General features: G+C 39.9%; 1 protein-coding gene across 1 annotated transcript; it reads right to left on the bottom strand.

Moving 5' to 3' along the window:
* Positions 1–395: 395 nt before the first annotated feature.
* Positions 396–20,433, bottom strand: LOC131282138 (transient receptor potential cation channel subfamily A member 1). The gene is given in 16 exon segments (XM_058311538.1): positions 396–563; positions 675–805; positions 898–1,176; positions 1,262–1,424; positions 1,513–1,629; positions 5,863–6,291; positions 6,373–6,570; positions 8,010–8,117; positions 8,777–8,887; positions 9,057–9,169; positions 9,172–9,370; positions 11,883–12,989; positions 15,135–15,330; positions 15,797–16,044; positions 20,071–20,235; positions 20,308–20,433. Coding segments are annotated over 16 exon segments (3,858 nt in total).
* Between the last annotated feature and the right edge of the window lie 2,482 nt (positions 20,434–22,915).

Genomic DNA, 22,915 nt, shown 5'->3' with positions numbered 1-22,915 from the left:
TCTATAGCTCATGGAAACAGGAATCATGACCGGATTGGGTTTGTTTATGGCTAATGTATTCATTTATTTAATTTCTTGTACATTTATTTCTTTTAAGATACAAACATCTAGGCATGGAATGTAATTGATTCGAAAAAAGCTCTTATCGGTTACCAAACAGTTCTCTTTCTAAAAAGCTATTTTCATTAGTCACTTCCGTTTAACAGTTAGTCATTTTTTTTATCTTCTACTTCGGTGTGCACACCTTTTTAAAAGAGTTTGCTTGAAGATAATCTAAAACACCTAAAACACTTACAATCTCCATCTGAAACCGTCGTTTTCGATTTCGCGTGTACAAACTATTGGGAATCGTTGAAGTTCACATTAAAAACTGCACTAACATTGACATCCTTCCTTTATTTGCCAATGGACTTGTTGAAACTCAGCGTAGCGCCCAGTTTCTTACGGATCCGTGGGGAAGACCAACGGGACGCTCGACTAGTTAGCATACCACCTTGCCCTTTGAGGTCACTTGTTGAGACGCCCTCATCGACGTCGTCCGCCTCGGTTTTGATTTCCATTTTCTGCAACAGGAGGAAGGTGAGACCATTAATGGCAAAAGAGATACATGGAAATGCAGATCAAGATAATCTGAGTAGGCATTTTGTGTGTGTATGTGTGTCGAATAAACTAACCTGTACGATCAATCGAAGAAGTTGATGTTGGGCATCGAGTGCACCGCTGATGTCTCGCAGCTTTCGCTTCTGCTTCTCCAGCTCGACCGCTATGTAGTCTTCCGTATTTTCCAGCACGTAATCGATTCCACCTGGACGCGGGGAAGAGACCAACACTCGTTAGTTTGCTTCAAAATTTCCTCGCGAAGGACAACGGCAATGCACGGCTATTTCGATACGTTACCTTTGTAGTCATCCGTAAATGGATTGCAAAACCACTTACGCAGCACGGAGTCCAGAAAGCCGAGCTTGCACTTCTTTTCGTTCGGATACTCGATCAGCTCCATCTTGTCGACCATCTCGAGCCACATCTGGGGTAGTTTGCGTTCCAGTTCGGTGTGCAGCACCACCTGCATTGCGAGTCGCTTGAGCTGGGCGTTCCGGCGAACCGACTCGATGTCACCGACCGCGAGACCGATCAGCAGATTCATCAGCAAAATGGGCATCAGAATCATGAACAGACCTGAGCAACGTTGCATATTTAGATGAAAAATATTAAAGATCAAAGCTTCTAGCGTTCCACACACGACGAATTCGCTTTTTCTTACACAGGATGACGAACGACGGAAGTGGAAACGGTAGATCGCCGACGTGGAACGGTTGGACGTACGTGCCGACGAAGTCCATTTCGCCCAGCATCATCGAAAACGTCCGCACCAACGACATCGGGATGGACGAGAAGGATAGATGGTTTACCTGTGGCTCGTTGATCTGCAGAAAAGCCCGCATTGCGCGAACGATTATTATACATTTCCACATTTCCGCGCGCACCGGAACGCGCCAAACCGAATTCTCTTACCTTCGACAGAAGAATGTAGAAAGCCAGCCCGAACGCTATTATCAGTATGCTGAAGACGATCAGCACCTTAATAAGCGTTTGCAAAATTTCCAGAAACATCACCACGTAGATTCCGATCTGAATTGCAGCGAGAAGGGAAAGAAAACAATGTAGATGAAATTTCACAAACTGCGCAAATACCGGAAGGGCAAAAAAGAAATTCTTATTTTTTGTTGCTCCTTTATACAGTCACCACGAGGTTTGCTTTCTTTTGTCCTGATCATGGGTGCGCTTTCCAGAGATATTTTTGTTCGAAATAGTTCAGTTCGAGAACTCAAATATATTAGAAAACAATTTTTCTCATTTGTATGATAAATCAACAAGTTTTCTAACGTGCATGGCAACAAGTCAATTACTTAATGAGTTTCGAATTTATTTCACTGGTCATTCAAAATTGTCTCCTGTTTGGAATCCATATACTGTTTATTTTTGAAACTTTACTTTTATAACGTTTGCATTAAAAACAAAATAGACCAATTTTAACGACTTTTCATGAAAAAAACGGAAAGCGCTAGCAACTTTCTGTTGAAAGCAAAATAAAGAGTATCATTTTTAAATTTAAAAACAAATTACAATTTGTTTATAATATTTGTTAAACCGATTGTTTTCGAAGGCCAAGCAAAAATTTAGCTTCCCAAAAATTTATAAAAAATATTATAATAATTTTTATGTTGCATTTTCATTTATTTCAAACTTTTAACTAAAAACTGCTGTCACCCATATTTGGGTGACGCGGTACGGAACGTGTTAAATTAAATCCGCCGTGGCCAAAACATTAAACCAGCTACGTTTGATTGTGTGTTAAAACATCAAACATCAAGCCAGATGGCGGCAAGTGGTAAAACACCCTGGTACTTTATGTTGCTTTTGAAGCATGTTACAGTATATTTAAAATGCTTTGGCTGAATCGTGGCTGATAATCAGCGAGAAGGCTATGCACAAAACCGCTGTTCTTTCTGTCAAGATTTCCGGCGTATGGAGAAGTGAGCAGCAACTTTATCAGAAAACATCATAAAGAGTACGATTCAGTGGTTTGGGCATACGTGGCCACAATAAGTCATGTCCAAAGAGCATCAGAGGAATGATAAATAATTATAAAATTAAAAATGAACAGATAAATAATTACAATAAATAAACAGATAAACAGTTAAAATAATTGATATACCCGACACTGCTAACCCTCCTTATGCCTCTCAACTACAACCAATCGAAAAAAAACATTTACAACACTTAAAGGTAGGATCTATTCTAACATTTTAAAGTCCAAACGGAGTAGCATTTGGCCTTGAATGCCGCAGAACCACTGACAAACATTCCTACATGACTGGTTTTGTTGGCTATGGATACATTTTTGGCCAAGTACCGTAAGCTCGGTTTACTGGGCGTCGGAATATTTGTTGAAAGTACCTAAAAAATGTAATCTTACAATAAAATTTACTTCATTCAATTAGCTTTGTTAACTTTTTTTTATCACCGATGAAAATTAGTCTATTTTTTTAATGCAAGCGTTAATCAACCAACAGGATAGTTATAAACTTCTTCTTGGCGTAACGCGACCCTCTACAGCAGTGATGTCAAACTCGTTTCACCTCGCGGGCCGCATTTCCTTCCAAAATAGGTTCGCGGGCCGCATTTCCTCCCAAAAAAGGTTCGCGGGCCAAACCATATAATTGATTGGATTGATGAAAATATGTTCTTATCAGTGTGGTTTGATCCAAACATTCAATCGTGTTCAACACCTTCAAATTTTTTAAATATTATATTATTTTTTATAAAATTTACAACTTTCAGTAAAAGATACCTGCTTTAACACTATTGTGCATTTTGATTTTTAGTAAATTTAAGATATCAAATAAGTAAATGTGCATTATTATTACAGTTAACTTATTGCTCCACATCTATTATTTTTTTTAAATGCTCTTGTAGTTCATGACGTTTGTTTTGTATTTATTATAACACTACAAGCTGGCCCAACGAACTTCGCCTCGTCCCATATTAATAATACGCTAATATTGGACTAACAAAGTATTGAAACTCAAGGGAAGCCCCATAGATTCGGTTCATGAAGATGTCGACAACACATAACAATAACAGATCTATCTTTAAGTCGCGGCATATCCGACAAATCCAAAGAATGTTTTAAAATTCCAGTTTTTCCATTTTTTTGTTCAAAATTTCCTTTTCAAAAGCGATGTGAAATTTGTTCGGCGATGTCATTTTTATACATATCAATCAACGAAACTTTTTATGGCTTCATAAAAATAATCTTTCTATTACGTATAGACACTTTAGTCCTCTCCTTCAATGCCAAAAAACGCCATATCCCATCAGGCGACGTACTTGCAAATTTGTTTGATAGATTTCCCTGAACTTAAATACTCAAAATGCATATGTATTTAGCAAGAAAGCTCTTTCTGCCACTCAATAAAATACATTCAACGCGTATCAGAACCAAATACACGTGATCTAGACGATCGCTTGTTGATTAACCGAGATTAAATTATTCGATGATCTGTGAATTCGGACTCATGATTTGTCACAATTGTAATCGGTATGGGTAAGAAGGAAAAAAGTCATCCCAGAACTTCGTTAAGATTGGCCAAGCGGTTTCTTAGTTTAAATTATACATCGTATATTTGATATGATTGTATGGAAAATGCAATTTTCACAAATCTTTCCATTTTCCGGCTTTTCCTTAGACAATATTAAAGTTGTCTTTTTTTAAAGCTTTCATGAATAAAAACGAACAAATAATCTGATTACATCGTCAAGATTGGCTCAGCTGATTTTGAGTTTTAGCGTTAAAAACAAACAAACACTCATTTTTATAAGTTTCATTTTTTTATGGAAAAAAGCATTTATCGAGTTTTCTGGGTTTCTGGCTTTTTCTAAGAATTTTTCAAACTTGGATTGTTTTTATTGGGCCAAAAGAAACAAATCAGCGGAAGACTTTGTTGGGATAAGTCCAATCGTTTTCGTTAGAGAAGGTAATTTTTTTTTATATGGAAAAAAGCCGTTTTTACCTAATTTCCCCATTTTCCGGCTTTTCCTTGGGAATTTTCAAATTTCTTTTTTTTCCTAAACCTTCCTTGGGTAAAAAGGAACAAATCATACGAAGACGTCATCAAGGTTGGTCCAGCCGATTTTGAGTTTTAGCATCACGAACATACAAACATTCATTTTTATAGATATAGAGAAGATTTATTCGCTTGCCTCGAAAATCTATGTGAAATTTTTGCTCTTGTCAATCTCAATATATCGGCGTGATGTGGAACAAAGTTGTATATCACTTTCTTAAAGAAATTGTTTAAATTGAAGTTCATTCAGTTCTTTTGCAATTCTTAATTCACCAAAAAACATTTGGCAATTCAAACAAAAGCTAATAATCAAAGATCCAAACATTCGATGTTTTGCTTGAAAGGGGCCGCGGGCCGGATCCGATATTCTTGCGGGCCGGATGTGGCCCGCGGGCCGTATGTTTGACATCCCTGCTCTACAGTCTTGTCCCCCTCCCTTAGGGGTTTATTAGACTTCTTCTCTTTACGCACGTGGATAGTCCGTACTCTCGTAAGAGGGAGGGTCTCCGGTCACGGTTGTGATTCGAACCCACACCTTCGAGGCACTCGTGAGCCTCTTTTGAAAACAAAAAAAAAATTATAATCAGAGGTGGATCTACCTATCAGCGGACTGAGCGTCCGCTGGGGGCCCCAAGCTTAAGGAGGCCCGGACTGAAAAGCCTCATACCGAAACAACCGATATTGTTTGTCACTAACATTTCACATATTTCTTTTTATCATTTGTGTTTTTTCGTCGACAGCAGGCATTCGAATGGACAGCGAGCAAAATTGGTAAAGGAATCAAAGCGGCTACAAACCGAAGCATTATTTTGAATTCATATCCTGTTATTTCTCATGCAGATTAATTACCATTCGTAATAACAAATGTAAAGGAGTTATCAAAAATAACTTTAGAACTGTTTGGAAACTCACTGTTAGTATAGAAAATAGCCATCATATGAAAATGTTCAATCATATTACAATGCTGCAAACATGTATAAAGGATTACAAGCTCTTATAAGCTAAACTTCAATAGTGGCCCTGGAAGGGACTGGTCCACCTCTGATTAGAATGGTTAAATTATTTTGAAAACAGTAAACAGTTTTACTCTGTTCCCTAATCAACCCGCTGATGTTTTTCCGAACAGTGACAGCCGCTGCTACTGGTCAGTTGGTAAAAAATAAATAAGTTTGCTTTTACCAAGAAGTTTCGTACGAGAAAACCGAAGAGCTAAAACTAGACGAGTGAACCTCACCTGATCGAAGCGCTGCAAAAATAGTAACAGGTTAAACCAGGAAAGGAACACGGTGATCGAAGCCGCCGAGTAGTTGATACTGAAGCACATGCCACCAGAGAACATGGGCCAGATCATGATCAGCGCCGACGTGTAGAGGATCCACGAGATGAAGTTGTTTGGTTCCAGCAGGTAGTGCCATTTCTGCTGATACACCTGCACCAGCTCCCGGAGAGCGTTCACCACGATGTACAGGATAATGCCGATGCCGGACACCAGCGTCGTGGTCGTGATGTCCATTTGCTCCTCGATTGGTGGTGGTGCGATGGCTCCACTTGTGTTCTGCGCCCCGCCATATCCGTATCCCTTGGCTCTAATGAGCGCTGAGCGTAGTGCTAGTACCTGTTGCCCTCCGTAGGAACCGGCAACACCACCATCACCATGGGTTTCCTTAAGCGTAAGCGTTCGACATTAGCGGGAGGACGTAAAGTCAGGCGATTCGATGGCGACATCGGCCGGGTGTTAACTCACGTTTGCTTGTCCGTGTCCGACCGGGACGACACTTCGCATCAGCTGCGACGTGAACAGCGTGACAAAAAACAGGAACACACTGTAGAACAACAGGTTTGCCAGGTGGAAGTACTTGCCGTACGAGTTCCACTTCATCTGCAGATACTTTTGGCTGAGGGGATGGGCGAGCAGTTCCACGCGTCCGTGAGCCACCATTGCCTGGTTTGTGAAAGCGCAACGAATGGCGTCGTGGAGTTGACGTGGAATCGTTTTGAAAGGAAACATTAATTGCATTACATTGTTGGTGAGCTGTATGTTGTACTAAGTTTGAGCGTTAACAGCATAGCTGCCATTGCTCGTAGTCTAAGTCGTTTACATGCACAAGAGCGATATTGAATGTGCGTTGAGAAACGTGGAAATGCAAGGAACAAATAGCGAGCCAAGCTGAAAGCGTTATAAAGCGATACGTTGCACGTTTGGAAAAATCGTAAATAACGTCTTACGTATGAACCAACGCGTTTCATATTCTAATAGATGTTCCATTTACTACAAAGTTAGTCGCTAACTTAATGAATGAGATTAAATTCAACACGCAAACGCTTAAGCTGTCTGTTTGGTGATTTCCATTTTAAATGTTTCGAAAATTGTTGAACTTGTTTTGAAATTAAAATTGTATGAATCTCACAAATTCTTTAAAAAAATATTTTCCTTATTTTCTAATAATTTGCTAATTTCCAAAACCATATTTCTACAATAATTTTTAAGCCACTTCGTAACATACAACGCTTTGTTGTTTCGTACACATAATGAGAACGTATTTCAATCATATAATCATTATAATTCACCTTAAATCTACAATTAGGTTCAATATTTTAGAATGTTTGGGCTTATATTGTCGCACCTAGCAATCTCCAGAATATAATTGAAATCTTTGGCAATGTTCAAAATGTCCGTGTTTTGTTTTGTGGCTCAAAAATGTTTGTATTTTTTTTAAATTATCTACCTTGAATGAGTTATGAAAAAGAATATTATAATCCCTTGTTTAAGTTATGTCCTAAACGCAAAAATAACACAAGAAGAAAGGGAAACCCTCGAAAAGCCAACGTAAATACTCAAGTATACCTCTTCTAATATGTTAACTGTTTAAAATATTTAAGCTTGTACTTGCTGTATTAGGGTTTCGGAATTGAGCAGTAAAAGCCGTTGCTAGTGTTGAGAACTACTCAAGAATTTGGCAGAAGGCATTGGCAAAATGATTTCTAGGCAACGTATTAGAAAATAAGCTTATCGTTAATTTGATTCATGGTTGCAAAATCATCTAACTTTTTTGTATCAAAATTTCATTCCTTTTTCTCTCTTAAAACCATACTTTTTCACAACAAAAACATTTTAAACGCTTCTATTTTTAGTATTTACCTGAGACTCGTTATTTAAGTATGAAAAACCATACCATTTGTAAAATATTCACACGTCCTTTTATGTTGTTACAAACATTGCAATACCTGATAATTAATGCAAACATTTTCAGTGCAGAACCACAACACTAAAGCAAGGTATAGCACAAGAAGCAACAATTTAAAGCTGTTAGCCGTACGGAGTTCACCAGCAGCTTACAGTGACCGTGGCTCAAGGCATAAGCTTTTAGGCAAGTAACTCACATTCACTACATGCAAGGGATGCGGGCGCCACTTGGGATCGTTCAAGGTTTTTCGCATTTCGGCAATCGCTTCTTGTGATTTCTGGTAGGCGCTAAATGAATATTTTATCTGCAGTGAGTCAAGCAAATGTAAGGGTATTAGTTCAAACGTTGGTGCAGCCGAGCGTACGTGGTTCATTTATGTTTATTTTTATTTTTGTCGTGAAATTGTTGTTGATTGATGGCTTGCATTTCTTGTCCTCGGTGAAAGTAGTTCTGTGAAGCATGCTTAGCAATGGAAAAAGGGATACACTTTCCACGTGAAATGTTTGGGTCCATACAAACGTAGCAGAGTGTACTCCATCTTCACCGTCTTCAAAACCATTGAATAAAAAAAGTGGATGTGAAGACATCCTTGCCATAGAAGGTTTTGCTGCGTTCTTTTGTTTTGAATATCGCGAAATTTCTTAACACACCAAAACACGTAGAATGGTTATCTGGAATAAAATCTGGACCAACAATCTTGACTCATACGGTCCGAATCGAGGGTAGACTGCGGTGAATGTATGGGAATATGAAGAATAAATACAACCAAAATTGAGCAACAAGTAGAGTGAGTTGACGTTGACAAACATGCAGTGTCAGAAGCTGTCCAAGCTAGAACAAGTTGTAGGCTAAATCAAGGAACGTTGCAGAAAAACGCATGCACATTCTGCAGTACTCATGCGGAAGGCATTCAACCCCTAAGGATCGCTGCGGAGCGAGGAGCTTGAACAGCTCGTGGCTTACGTTGAGTGCCGGAAGTGGAATCGGTTTGGAAATCTGAACTGCTTCCCCTGTTCGGGCGTCCATCTGGGCGTACAGTGCCGGACACTGGAGGCAGCTGAACGAGTACCGGATCTGTGCGGGGGAGGATGGTCGTGGTGGTCGATTATTACAATATTTAAACTCAAATGATAGCCACGTGTTCTGACCATGTGCCAAGGAGTCCTGCCTTCAGTGAGGTTCGCTGAAAGGAAATCAATTAACTCAACGATGGCCGCCGCCCTCTGGCGGTGGCGACACTTACGTAGAAGCTTTTCGAGTCCTTTTTACAGTTCGCCTTGGTGATGCAATTATCCTGTACGGCTTCGAAGACACGCGGCATCGACGCGATGAGGGCGAGCGTAACGCACGGATGTTGTCCGACTTCAGGGCCATCACCTCGGCCGAACGCTCCTCGTGAGTCGCCATGGCCAGCGCCGCCTCGGGATACTTGTAGTAGATCGCGTAGTCTATCGCGCTCATGTCCATGTAGTTATGCAGCAGTTTGCAGCCCAGGCTGAGCAGCAGCACCACCGCGTTTGGTTTGTTTTCCATCGTGGCCAAATGAAGCGCGGTGTTCTACATGGTGGCCGGTATATTGAAAATTGCCATTGAGAGGATTGGTCTACTTTTTAGTATATTTGTTGACTATCTTTTTTTGAGATGTTAAATTCGAAAAATGCGTAGCGGTAAAAACCGACCGCTTTTTGGTTTCTAGTGTTAAGTTACTAAAGGGTGTCCCAGAAAGTATAAGCACGATTTCTAAATTACGTTTCTGGAAAACGGATGACGCCAAACAGTTGATTCTTCGGGTGTTTGACTGTTTACATTCAAACCTACTAGATAGTGTATCGAAACTATTTTTTCAACCGTTTCTGTTAAAATGCGAGGCATTTCCGTCAAAAAGCGCAAAAGCGTTCTGCACAAATGGTGTTCGACTCCTAGCATTTCGCTAAGGAAATTGGCGAAATCGGTAGGTGTGAGTATCGGAGCCGTACGAACCGCCATCCAAAAGTTGCGGGAGGAGTCCAGCTTCGAGGATACGTCGAAAAGTGGTCAAAAATCTGGTCCTATCGACCAACAGTTGAACCGGGAAAGAGCAAAAGCATTCAAGCAAAAATAGGAAAGTTCCATTCACGATGTGGCTCAACAAATGGGTACATCAAAAAGTAACGTCCAATGTGCCAAGACAAGATTGAATTTAAAATCGTACAAAATCCAAAAGAAATCGAAACGGAGTGCAAATTAGGCTGCATACGTTAAATTTCGGGGCCGGAAGCTGTACGACAAGCTGCTGTGCGGCAAATCCTCATTCATCAGCTCGACGAAGAGTCGGCCAAGACCAGACCAATTGAGATATTTTGAGCGCTAACGAAGGCACACGTGAGAAAACATGTTAAAGCTACGGAAAACATCGACAGTTTTCAAAAAAACTGTAAAACCGTTCAAAAGTGTCGAAAACCGTTCACGACAAGTATGTGCTGAGCCATATCGAAGGCGACAGATCAAAAGTGCGGTCATTAGAATACGATTAAATTGTTAAAATTTTTATCTTTCGCAAATAGTCCAGAACAGAACCCAAACACAATTTATGAAACAAAAATTCAGTTTCTGGAACAGGTTTTATTTTTTACCTAATTTTGAAATCGTGCTTATACTTTCTGGGACACCCTTTATCAGGATTTTGATGTCTTAACACTAGAATACATTGCTTTGGAATCTTGGTACTAGAATACTATGGTAATTTTTACCCCTATTTTTAAAACGCTATAACTTCACTATTTTTGAAGATTTTTAAAATCCGTAAACTGTTACTTTTTGTATATTTGTTAACTAACTATTGGCTTTTTTTTATTTTCTGATGTACCACTTCATCATTCTGCTAGCTCATATATAGCCTCAGTATATAGCAAAAAAGATCGATGTAAATCGAATTTTAATCTTTTTCAACTTTAAATTTATCAAAATGTATCATGCAAGTTCAGTGTGCGCTATAATGCTTATATCTTAGGCCACCTTTAAAAACTAATTTCATATTTTTAAGATAACAAATGACGCCACAATTTGACCATAAAGATGTGGCTTTTAAAAAAATCCATTTGTTTTTTCCTTACTGCGCTTTGTTCCGTTATTCCGTACGCGAGCATTTCGAAGCGTAATGCGCGATACGTAACTTTGAGAGTTGGCGTTAAATGTTTTCGATCTTCCAGGCCAATTTACAGCGATTTGTAATTGCAAAGATTTGATTTTAGTTTTGAAATGTTCCTCAACATACTAACTTTCTAGCGCACATTTTTTTTTATTTACATAATAAATTTTGAACAAACAAAAGCTGAAAAACCACAACTTCGACCCTTTTTGCTATACACCGAGCTAGCGGAATGATGAAGAAATGTATGGAAAAACCAAAAACGTCAAAGGATAGTTAATAAACATACTAAAAAGTAACAGTTTACGGATTTGAAAATTCTTCGAAAATAGTGAATTTATACCGTTTTAAAAATAGGGGTCAATATGACCCCTAAAAGCATTCTAGTCAAGCTGGTTCTGGGAACTGGACGAACAGAAAAATCTGAAATTTTTGTTTTGGATGCAGCTTGGGATTTAAAAAAAATCCATTCCTTATTTTCTTTTACAAAAATATTCAGCCGTTCCCCTATTTCTATTTTAGTGTTAAAAAAGAAAATAAGCACATAGCAAAATTAACTATGGATTCGCTGAACAGTTTCGCTTTTTCTAAAATTATCTGTTTCAAAAAATAAAAATATATAAATACACTGAAAGGTTCAAGATGTGATAATTGACATCAGTTTGCTTTACACACGCAAACGTATCATTGTGAAGGAAGCGAAAAATCATGTTGACGGTGCGTATCAAAACTAACCAAGATTTTCATTGGAATAAAATTACACGGAATCGAATTTTTCGTATACTCTATGGAATGTGGCGTAAAGAAAGCGACACGTCCACTTTGCCATAAGTATGTGTTAAAATAAACGGTCTGCTGTCGTATCGAATCGCTGAACTGATCCCTTGGACGAAGCACGCCAAGCAGCATGTTGGTCACGTTTCGATAAATCACGGTACTCACCCCATCCTTGTCAACCTGATCCAGCAGATGCGAATGGACGGAGTGCAGTAACTCGATCGTCTGCGTGTAGCCGGACATCGCGGCCAAGTGCAGCGGGTTGCGCCCGTTGTGGTCCCGGTGCAGCAGGGCGCCCCGGTTGAGCAGCAGCTGCACCACGCGGGTGTGACCCTGCTGGGAGGCGATGTGCAGCGGCGTCAGGCCCTCGCCATCGCTCTCGTTGATGATGAAGGTGCCTTTCTCCGAGTCGAGCAGCTGGCGGACGGTGTTGAAGCGGCCGTAGCGCGCTGCAAAGTGTAGCGGGCTTTCGTTGTTGTTGTTCTTGAGGTTGATGCAGGCGCCGAGCCGGATCAGGTTCTCCAGCGACCGGATGTGGCCCTCGCGGCTGGCGTAGTGCAGCGGCGAGCAGCCGGCGTCATCCTTTTCGTTCAGCAGCTGCAGCAGGTAGATCTCGGACTGCGTGCGGCATACCTCCTTGGCGAACTCGTCCAGGCAGCCTCCATTCATGATGACCAGGTGCAGCACGTTGCGTGAGTTGGCGTCCTTCAGGCTGATGTTGGCGCCCAGCCGGATCAGCGTCATCACCGTGCGCCAGCCGCCGCGGGACGACGACAGCAACAGCGGCGAGCGCTTCTCCTTGTCCATGGCGTTGATGTCGGCGCCCTCCTTCACCAGGTAGTCGACGATCTCCGGATGGTCGAACATGGCGGCGCAGTGCAGGGGCGTCATCTTCTGGATGTCGGTGCAGTTCAGGCTGATGCGCTTCTCGAGCGGCTGCATGCGGAACATCAGCTTCACTATCTCGATAGCGCCCTGCGCTGCCGCCAGATGCACCGGCGTCGAGAGGTCGTGCTGCTGAGTGGAGATCTTGGCGCCCGACTTGAGGCACAGCTCCACCGCCTTGATGTCGCCGCCGTGCACGGCCGAGTGCAGCGGTACGTTGCCCTCCGAGTCGTAGAACGAGATCATCTCCTCTCGCGTGCAACCCTTCGACTCGCCCCACTGGAAGAACACCTCCATCGTCTTCGAGCTGGCATTCTTCGCGGCCTCGTGGATCGGGTAGTACCCATTGTTACACGGCTTCCGTGGGCAGGCACCAAACTCTGAAATCTACGCAGGGGGTGAGAAATAAAAATCCCCAAAATCCCCTTTCAAAGAACTAATTTCGTAAGTATTTATTACTATAAACTAGGCAATACTAGCTCAGGAATTGATAAAGCAATATGTTTAACGAAACAGGCGCGGGATAGGCAAATGGTGTTGCGTTCTATTCTGGACATAGACGAACGATTTTTAAATGCTTGTTGACGAGGTCAGATCAAACCGAACATCAAATGATTAACTTTACTCTTTTAGTCAGTCTACAGTATCTATCCGCGATTTTCCGATTGTTTTACTAACCCGGATAGTAGAATTTGAATAACTTATATTCTGCTGGTGTTGGTTATCGACACCATCTTTAGCTAAGTTTTTCTTAATATTTTTGAGCTATTCAACCTCGTATACAAAATACATTCGAATTACTGCTTGGTTATAATCAAGAGGGCACCCATAATTTCTTTTCTGGCAATTTTCTGTTAAAAGCAAAATAAAGAGTTTTTACTCATTGCTTTTAAATACAGAACAAGTCTGACAACTTTATTATTTAAATTGAATCCGCCGAGGCCAAAACATTGAACTAACTACGTTTGATTATATGTTAAAACATCCAGCTTTATCGCGGAACGAACTTGTTTGATGGTTGTGAGACATTTCCTGTCCACCAAACTCAGCTGATTTTGATTTTTGACTATTTGATCACTTGTGGGTAAAGGTTAAAACACATTAGGAAGCCTTGGTTCGGCTACGGATCGTGTTGTGGGACCCCAAATTACAACAGAGGCCGTCACGGCAGGCGGAAGGAAAACTTGGTTAACCATTCCGTTCTTTAGGCCAAAAACATCCCAACGTGAATTGTTTCTGTCAGCTAAGGCTAAAGTTTCGGTCAAGAAACGTAAGGCCTCATTATTGACCGTCGGAATATTTTATTAAAGTACTTAAGTAATGCAACTTTATGAAATGAAATTTACTTTATTAAATTAGCTTGCTTAACTTTTTTCCTATCACCGACGAAAATGTATCTATTTTTTTAACGCTAACGTTAGAAAGAGAGCACCCATAAACTTTTTTGAAGAATTTTAAAATCTGGGTATTTTCTGGGTTCTTCAGGGTTTTTTATTTCAAACTGTTAAAAGGTGCAGTAAGACATACTGGTTTGATGACCAGAAAAGATCCATCCTAATGCGTTTAGTTAACTCTGATCGAGTGGTAAAGACCGTTGAACCACGAACTTGACGATAATGAAAAAGTTATGCTAATGATGTTGATGTCTCCAAAAATGCTCCGCATAATATACTTGAAATAAAATATGGAAAACGAAGCTATAATAAACGTTGGGGTTGAAGAAGATTTCCAAATCTCATATTGAGGAAAGCCTAAAGGAACACTTCGACTTTTGCAGCACACTGACAGAGCGTGAGCAGTTTCTCATTAAATCTATTTGTCGTGTACAAGTCTTTTAATACAGCTTATTTGGTTTATAATATGCCGAAATTGATGTTTATAGAATAACATTTCAGTTAAAAAATGACCAACAGGATGGCATCAACAGAGACTAAATGAAATGAAATAATTGATGTTTTAATTTATAATACACGATGTACATAAACGAGGTTGTACTGCCGGTTCCCGAAGTCATCGACTTCAGCAAATCACATCGACTCTAAATCAAGTGTTTTACTTTACTGTTTTATTCAGCCTGCAGTGCATTCTAAACGACGTTTTACGAAATTTGAGACAATCAAATTTTGAAGTTTTGGGTATTCATTTGCAATTTAATCTTTAGATAATCATTAAAAATTATGCAAAAGCCTAAATACCAACCTGAATTACCTGAAATGGTATTCATACAATGCTGTGATGTTTTGTAACTATCAATTTGAACGATATGCATCATACTATTCGTTAAAGCTAAAGTTTGCACATACTTTTTAACTGTTTTTGGCCAAATGTTTATTTTGTGTTAGCTCTGTTTGAACAGCAGATGCAACATTTTGTCGATCTCTGGACTGGATTTTATTGTTTTAAAAAAAATTATAATCTTGATGTTTGAAGTAGTGTAGTAAGAAACTTTCAAAAATGCTATTTGGGAGGAACGATAAATAGTTCTCCAATTGTAAAAGTGTAATGAATAAACATATAAGTTTCGACACTCACCAATATTCGGGCACACTCTTCGTTGTCGTAAATCGCAGCCAAGTGTAGTGCGGTCCGACCGTGTTCGCCGCCCTGTTGTATGTCGATGACCTCCCGATACTTGCCCATAACTTGGAGCGCGTTCACTTTGTTCAGTTCCGTGGCCAAATGCACCGGAGCCAGCTTTTTATCGTTGAGAATATTGGTCGCCACCGGACTGAGGTGTGGAGAAGAAAAAATATGGTTGTAATAGTCCGAAAAGAAAATCATCAAACCAAACAATTTCTTGCTTTTCGACAACTCCGTACATGATAACAGTTTGAATGTTCTTAAATTAAGTAAGAGATTCGTCCAATGCAAGCAGTGAAGTGGCCATTCATTACTTTCATATTACAGAATATAATCAGTCAGCATGAACTGAGAAAATTCACTCTAAGGTTTCTCTTTCTTCAAACATGACTACCGAAGCTCGGGGCTTCCTTGGTCAAAGAGTAATTGGAGGGAATAGAAACTTGGAAAGCTTAATTTTCTAACTCATCGTCTGAACATTGCACAAAGTCTGATTTTTCTAGGAAGCGTACTCGACAACTCTCTATCGATGCGAGATTCACGGAAATATCAGCCAAAAGCTGGAAGGGAGCGGCACCACGGGAGGATGAGCGATGATGCTGTTAAGTACTTACATTTTTAGCAAAAATTCCAGCGCGTCGAACGAATCATTCTCGACGGCCGTGTGCAGCGGTGTGTTGCCAATCATGTCCTGTGCGTTCAGATTTCCACCCTGGCTGTGGATGAAGGTGAGGATGTTGACCCGGTTGCGGGCGGCGGCCTGGTGGGCTGCCGTGCGACCCTTGCTGTCTTTCACCGTCAGTCGATTGTTGTCCCCTTCGTATAGCCGTATGAACTCCTCCAAGTTGCCGGCCTCCGCAGCCTGTCGGAATACGTTGAGAGCGGAACGTTGAGTATGTTCTTTCCATTTTGCGCTGTTTTCCCGGAAGAGCAGCCACTCGCAATGGGTTATAATAATCCTTCGATGGGATGAACTTAATTTTTTAAAAATTATACCGACCGCGAGGAACGCTAATCTAATGTGGATGGTCTTTTTCACTACGTCGATCCAACAAAGTCTCACGCGAGGAATTTCTCCATATGAAGTCCGGTCGGTAATGCTTTTCGACAAGCTCATGTTGCGGCTCAACCGACGGTGCTATAACAAACCGATCCAATCAGAAGCTCTCATTCAACTGGTGTTGTGTGCACCACGCGAAACCCGAAAGGATTGCACACTGTTGAAAAATTTACTCATCAAAGGTTCGCTTGCTAATGCTTTTAACATTGAACTACATGCCAGTCAAAGGACGGACCCGTTAATGTCAAGCCTTTTAGTTTATCACATGCTTACATGCAACAGATGGTACCGTGATGGATGTAACTAGATACTAAACTGCTTGGCTGCACCCTTTGGATGACGATTTTAGTGATTGTGTCAGTTCAATGTCATGGTTGTGGTGCGATAGAGTGCCTACTTCTAGCTTCCTGAACGTTGCGATGCCCAGAGGACCAGACCTGACGGAATGGTCGGTTGATTTGCTTTCGCTTACCACTAACTTTACCGACTGGCATGTCAACACAAATATGACAGTCATATGGTGTATTGTATTGATTGAGTGATAAATGTGCCGAAGCCAATTAAGCAGATAAGCAGAGGGTATCTCTCGGGCTTAGACTAGAACACGTTTACGTTCGTTCAGTTTGTATGGTTATTTCTTCATCGAAATTCTTTTAAACCTAATTTGAAATGATAAGCCCTCACGAGGTTCTCTGGGAAAACCTGAAACGCAAAATGCTTGCTTTTTACTTATATTTACGTAGAAAAAATTGTTTACGTTTCGGGTGGATTCCCTTTCAACTTTGATGAGCAATTACGCGGCACCAGGCGTCTCCATTTGAAATGAGCCTGCCGAATAGAAACCACCAGCTAAATCGTGCTGATTTAACGGTAATTAAGAGTACGTCAGTGCGATGAGGCTTAATCACGCGTTTCTTCGCGTACCAGCCACGTGCTATTATGGATGTTAGATTTATCAAAAAACACCGGAAACCATAATAACCTGTAGGACTTCGTCAATGTTGAGGCGGGCCGATCCCTGAAAGCGCAGTACTCGACTCCAGTTTACGGGAATTTTCAGAGGCGTCGCGATCGTGAAGCCGCTCCGTTTTCCACAGTTTCGCCACATGTGTCGTAGGGATTTTCGTGCGTACATAGCAACGGGTAACATCCGAGTAGGTGCACTTTTCTAAGGACTACTATTGTCCTTCGTGCGTTTAGGCTCACTTTCACTGTTGCTGTCTCTTGACACTGAATTGGTTTTATTAATGAAAAAACTGCACTTAACTGAAATATATTATATTTCGTTCTTTTATGACCATAATGAACGTTATCAACAAAATTGAGAAAAATTCTTAGTCTAAATCACATGTACTAAAACATTTGGTACTTTCACTTACGTTTAAAATACGTGTTAAAAGCAAAATAGATAAAAGCAAAACACTAAACAACAGAAGTTTTTATTAAATTTTGCATCGGTAAAATATCTATCTTGTGTAAGGCTAGAAATTATTTCAGAGTAATATAAATCGAAGTTGAGTTGATTATGAGGATGAGTTCATTATGAGGAAAACATCATATTTTACAATTCATCACAATCGTGTTTTCGCAGCATATTTTTATCAAATGCACACAATAAATATAACTGAATACCCAATACTACAACTGTTTAATTTAAGTATAAATTAGTTTCAACTAACGAAAATGTGCTTTTGTTACTCAGCAATTATTCAGCAATTTATATGAAAAATTAAGATTACATTCCATTCAGAAGATAAATTTATAGTAGCAACGGATCTTTGATAAAAATAAAGTCTGCCAACAGCTTTAAAGCTAGAATCAAAATTACGTTACACGAAATAACATTGATTGAACAATGATTTAAATTTCAATTCATGTGTGTCCACTTAGGGAATTTTTTTTTATGCGAAAATATTGCTAACCATTCGTCGCTGTTAGTTATTAAATGCACGCCCGTTTTGATACTCTAAAACAATTCAATTACATCTCTTATTCATCGCAAAGCAGTTTGCATTGTTTCAATTAAAAGTTTAGCTTGAAAATTAAATGTGTTATCCGGAAAAGTTCATTCGTCAAAAGTTTATTGAACGGAAAAGCTACATGGCAACGGAAGGGGAAAAATATGGTGTACATCTTGACAAACTACATCTTGCGCGATCCATTTATTAACCTCCTACTGGCAGCCAACCATGCCCATCAACTTCAATTAACGGGCTGACAATTGATAAGCATCAGCTTTAGGTTGGAACTTCAGTTTTGAGAAATCAAGCGAATCATGTCAAATTGAAGCTTAAATAAAATCATTAGTTGGAAAGTTTGAACAATATTTTAAATCATAATCAGATTTCAAAAGATAGTAAAGACTGAAACATGCAAAAATAATTTATCATCCGCAAAGAGCGAAAGTGTGTAGACTTAATAATGTGTATGGTGTGATGCAGTCAGTTGATGTGGTTAAGAACTAATTCATTGTTGATATGTTTGAGAGATTTTAAACAAAAACAACAAAACAAAATAGAAGGTAATATAGGTGTAACATCATAAAAAACTGGAACTTTCGTGTTGATTAATCCATGTGTAGACGAGGAGAGAAAACCATAAAAGGCACGACCTAAACTGTTGTTGGAGATTAAGACTATCTACAACATTGCACGTCACACGTCCCTAGCCCCGGGATTTACGAAGACACTTTGAAAAACTGAGCTGCGTTTGATGATAGTTCTTTAAGAATGTCGATAAAACTATCGTTTCGTCAGTACACACATAAAAAAATTGAACGAAATAATTCTTTCACTTCATTTTCAATATTGATATTTTCACTTCACATCGATCATATTTTTAACTGAAAAGGTGTATACATGATCGTTTTACTTATTTTTACACGGCTTACACATCCTAAAGTGAGACACAAATGAACAGTTTGATTTGTTGTACTCTTTTTCGACCACGGCGTTTTTGACGGTTTCTTATCAAGTGAACTGGATAAGATCGCGACCAACCGTAGACTGAAGACAAATAACGTGTCGTAAGGCATTTTATAGTACATCAGGACCGCAAGTTGGCGAAGGATGCTGAGAGAATAAGACTCCTGTCCATCGTTTCGGCCGTCTAGAGAGAAACATGACGTGAGTCGTGACCATGCAGACTGAGTCAAAAGTGAGGGTTCAAGAAGCTCTCTCCCATCGTGGTCCTACGAGGAGTTTTCCTTGGAAATCAGAGAGCTTCGTCCCGATTTAGGATAGAATTTCTAACGGATAGCACTAGATTGCATCTGGCTGGAAGCAACGATACGGAAACATTAAGTTGGCATCAAAATAGGTAGCGACATTGCCATTGAAGGAACGATGCTTCGAATAAGCAAAAAAGAACGTGTGCTTGAACCAAAGGTAACATGGAACGTAGTTTTATCCGTTTAATTTCTCCTCAGGGAAAACGCTCGAGCGCCTGAGGACCTTTTTGTAAACCACTTTAAAGCAGAAACTAGGATAAGTTGAAAACATTGGCTCACGCGATCGTATGTATAATAGAAGGGTTGAGTGCATGTAGTTGAAAACAAACTAAATAACATGTTTACCTTAAATTGCGTGTTATAAAGAATATTGTTTACACTCTTTAATCGACATGGACAAAGGAAAAAAATATATAATAAAATTGATAAAAAAAACAATGACATATGTTTACTTCTTGTGAAAGTATCATTTTTCCAAAAGGTTGATTCAATGTAACTCGCAAATTCTAAGTTATAAAAAATAAATTCAATAAATAGCAACAGGGTTAGTTGCATGGATTTATTCTACAATAAACCAAACTCTGTATATTTCTACTCACCCGCAGTATACGATATGGGCTATCGCTTAGCAGACAAACTTCCGCTTCCGCTGGTTGTGTAAGGATCGCTTGCAGTTCATTGTTGTCGTGTGCATGAATTTGGTTCCCTTTGGCACTTTGTAGCCCGTGTGTTGATGGAAGCTTCAGCCTCGACAGCAGCCAGCTCTGTAAAATTTAGCGGATGAACATGATCCATATGGAACGGACTACAGCCAGCCGGATAAGGGAATTAAATACTTTGAACGCTTGAGACTGCTGCAGGTCATCTTCGCCTTGGTTGCACGCATCTAACGCTGCCAGGTTCTGTTCTGTGTCCGATCGAACCGATCTTGGACTGTGGATTAGGTAGAGCGGGGCAGGCATGTTGGTTGGGAAAGGCATATGCCTCTGGACATTATTTGTGGGAAAAATACTATGAAGAAATCGAAAGTTTTTGATTGAGAGGATAATTCTGAAGTCAATAAGCTAAGTAGAATGTGCTGCAATTTAAATTCAAGCTGAAAACTCATGCTTGTATGTAATCAGAATTATTCAGCAGTTTTATATTAAAGATCACATAAAGGTCATACTAAGTGGGTTTAATGCATGTGACATTTATTCAATTATTACAACAAATTTGTGAAATTAAATTACAACTGAATTTACAATATAAGACATCCTCATCAATTTTCATAGATTTAATCATAGCGAGTTAAGTTTGGAGTCAAAATAGTGTTTTAAGTGTCTATTAAAATGAAAAGCTACCACAGGTTTTCACTGAACTGTTTTAAATGACTGCTATTATTTTATCTTTTCCTGCATTCATTACGTTTTCACCTTCGATTTCAAAGCTTTTCTGCACTTTGTGTGTGTTGTTATCTAAGGAAATTGTAAAGTGGTGATATGGCCAAACGAATTTTGCATGCAGAATACTGTCCTGTGAGAGTTTCCGGCGCTCGGTGCGGCTCGTTTTCCCAAGTTTAGACCCATACTGCACTGTAGTATTTGTTTAAATTTATATTGAAGTTAGTTGCAACGAAGTAGAAAAGGTAAAAGTAAATTTTAGTGGTGCAGGAGAAACAAACAATTTACTCAACAGTTGTATTCTTAAAAGATTCAGGTTTAAAATGAGGAATAAAAAAAATGAACTTTGATTTTTACACCAGTAGGGGTGAAGCAGATAAAGTGTTTTTGATTTTTGATTCTTGGGGTTTTGCACTTTTGAAAGGACAAACATCGCTCCATCTAGACTTGCGATGTCCTTTTTGTTTTTTTAATCAGCACTTTACAATCTGATGGAAACGTTATTCACATTTAAAGCGATATATTAGAAATAAAAGCATATTACATTTCTCATATTCATTGACTTCTTTGTTACTGCTTGTTATAGTTTTGCATAGAAGATTCCATTTGTTTTTCGTAAAATTAGACGTTCGACTTTGGCACACTTTTCTTACTACTCTGCTTGTAATGGATTCGTTTTTTAACTTTATGCTCCGTTTTATAACATAACTAAACATGCATATAACGGTTTCATTTGTAACGGCACACTTATGTGGTAGATGAGCCAAATTATACACATTTGATCACGAACGCTGAACAATATCGTATACTCACTCCACCAAACGGTATTTTTTTTTAACTTTTCTTCTTTCAGAAAACCAAAACTCAATTAGCACTAGACCAGCATGAATTTTAATTGCAAATCATATGTTACCACCAAATACCTTTATCTGGTATGGTGGCGATAAACAAATACTCAAGGACACTTCACGGTACTTCCTTAAGTTCACTTCACTCTCAGCTCACTACAACCATTTTTTACCAATAGATTTTGCGTCAATGGATTGTTAGTGCACGGCAAACACAGACCCTACTGATTTCCAGAGAGCATACAAGAGATTTTATATAATTTCACAATGTCATAAAGCGCATACGTTAACGTCGCTTCGCAAAAGTTGCAAACACACTACCGATAAGGATCCACTCGTTGTCACTAGGATGCTCGGAAAGGCTCAGGGGTGATGCGTTCGGATAGCTCGACGTCCGGCGGAACACTGACGCACAGGCCACAGGAACGAGTTAAATTAAGCAAATGATTCGAGCCGGGCGGGAAAATGGCACCCTTTGGCAGAGGGGCCGTGCTGTGTGTGTGTATGTGCTTAGGAATGTTGGAGAAGCTAGCAAAAACCCCCTGGCCGAGGGTGGATCGAATGGTGGCCATGCGTTGGGAAGCAAACAAACATGGGAACTCCTTGGAAAAATGGTGGTTAAAGGATAAAGCACACCCAGCTAAAGCGATGACAGCGTTTATTCACAAATTTCTACAGACCCCGACACTGTTGGGGTTCCCTGCTGGTTAGTTGTCCTTTTTTATCTTTGCTTTTGCTGGGAAGGGAAAGTTGAACCGACAACATATGCAACAGTTAGTTTAGTTCCGGCGACGAGGCACGCATGGAAGAATACCACCTCGAAGATAAAGCGTATTCGGGCGCGCGCAGAGAACGCATCGTTTAGCGCGTGTTGATGGAAATCATCGGGTTGTCTGGCCGATTCCGCGGGGGGCGATTTGCCTGCCATGGAGTGCATAGATTAATGATTACGATAGGAAACGATCATCGGAATCCAAACGAGTGTCTTCCGCAACGAAACCGGCATGATTAGTGCTTTCGGGTGAACATAAGGTTTCGTTTCAGCGATGGTGCAGACTCGACGCCATCTCGACGACGCTGCGGGGTTTGTTTTATTTTAGAAACGAGTGCTCACTTTCCAATCCATACTAGAAGTATTTGGGAAATATTACTTTCAATTAGATGAGATATGTTAGCAGGAACCTTTACCTTCATTTTTAGTAAAATGTTTATCT

This window comes from Anopheles ziemanni, chromosome 2 (assembly GCF_943734765.1).
Source record: "Anopheles ziemanni chromosome 2, idAnoZiCoDA_A2_x.2, whole genome shotgun sequence".
In the NCBI taxonomy this organism is placed as follows: domain Eukaryota; kingdom Metazoa; phylum Arthropoda; class Insecta; order Diptera; family Culicidae; genus Anopheles; species Anopheles ziemanni.
This window is presented reverse-complemented; position numbering and strand designations above follow the sequence as displayed.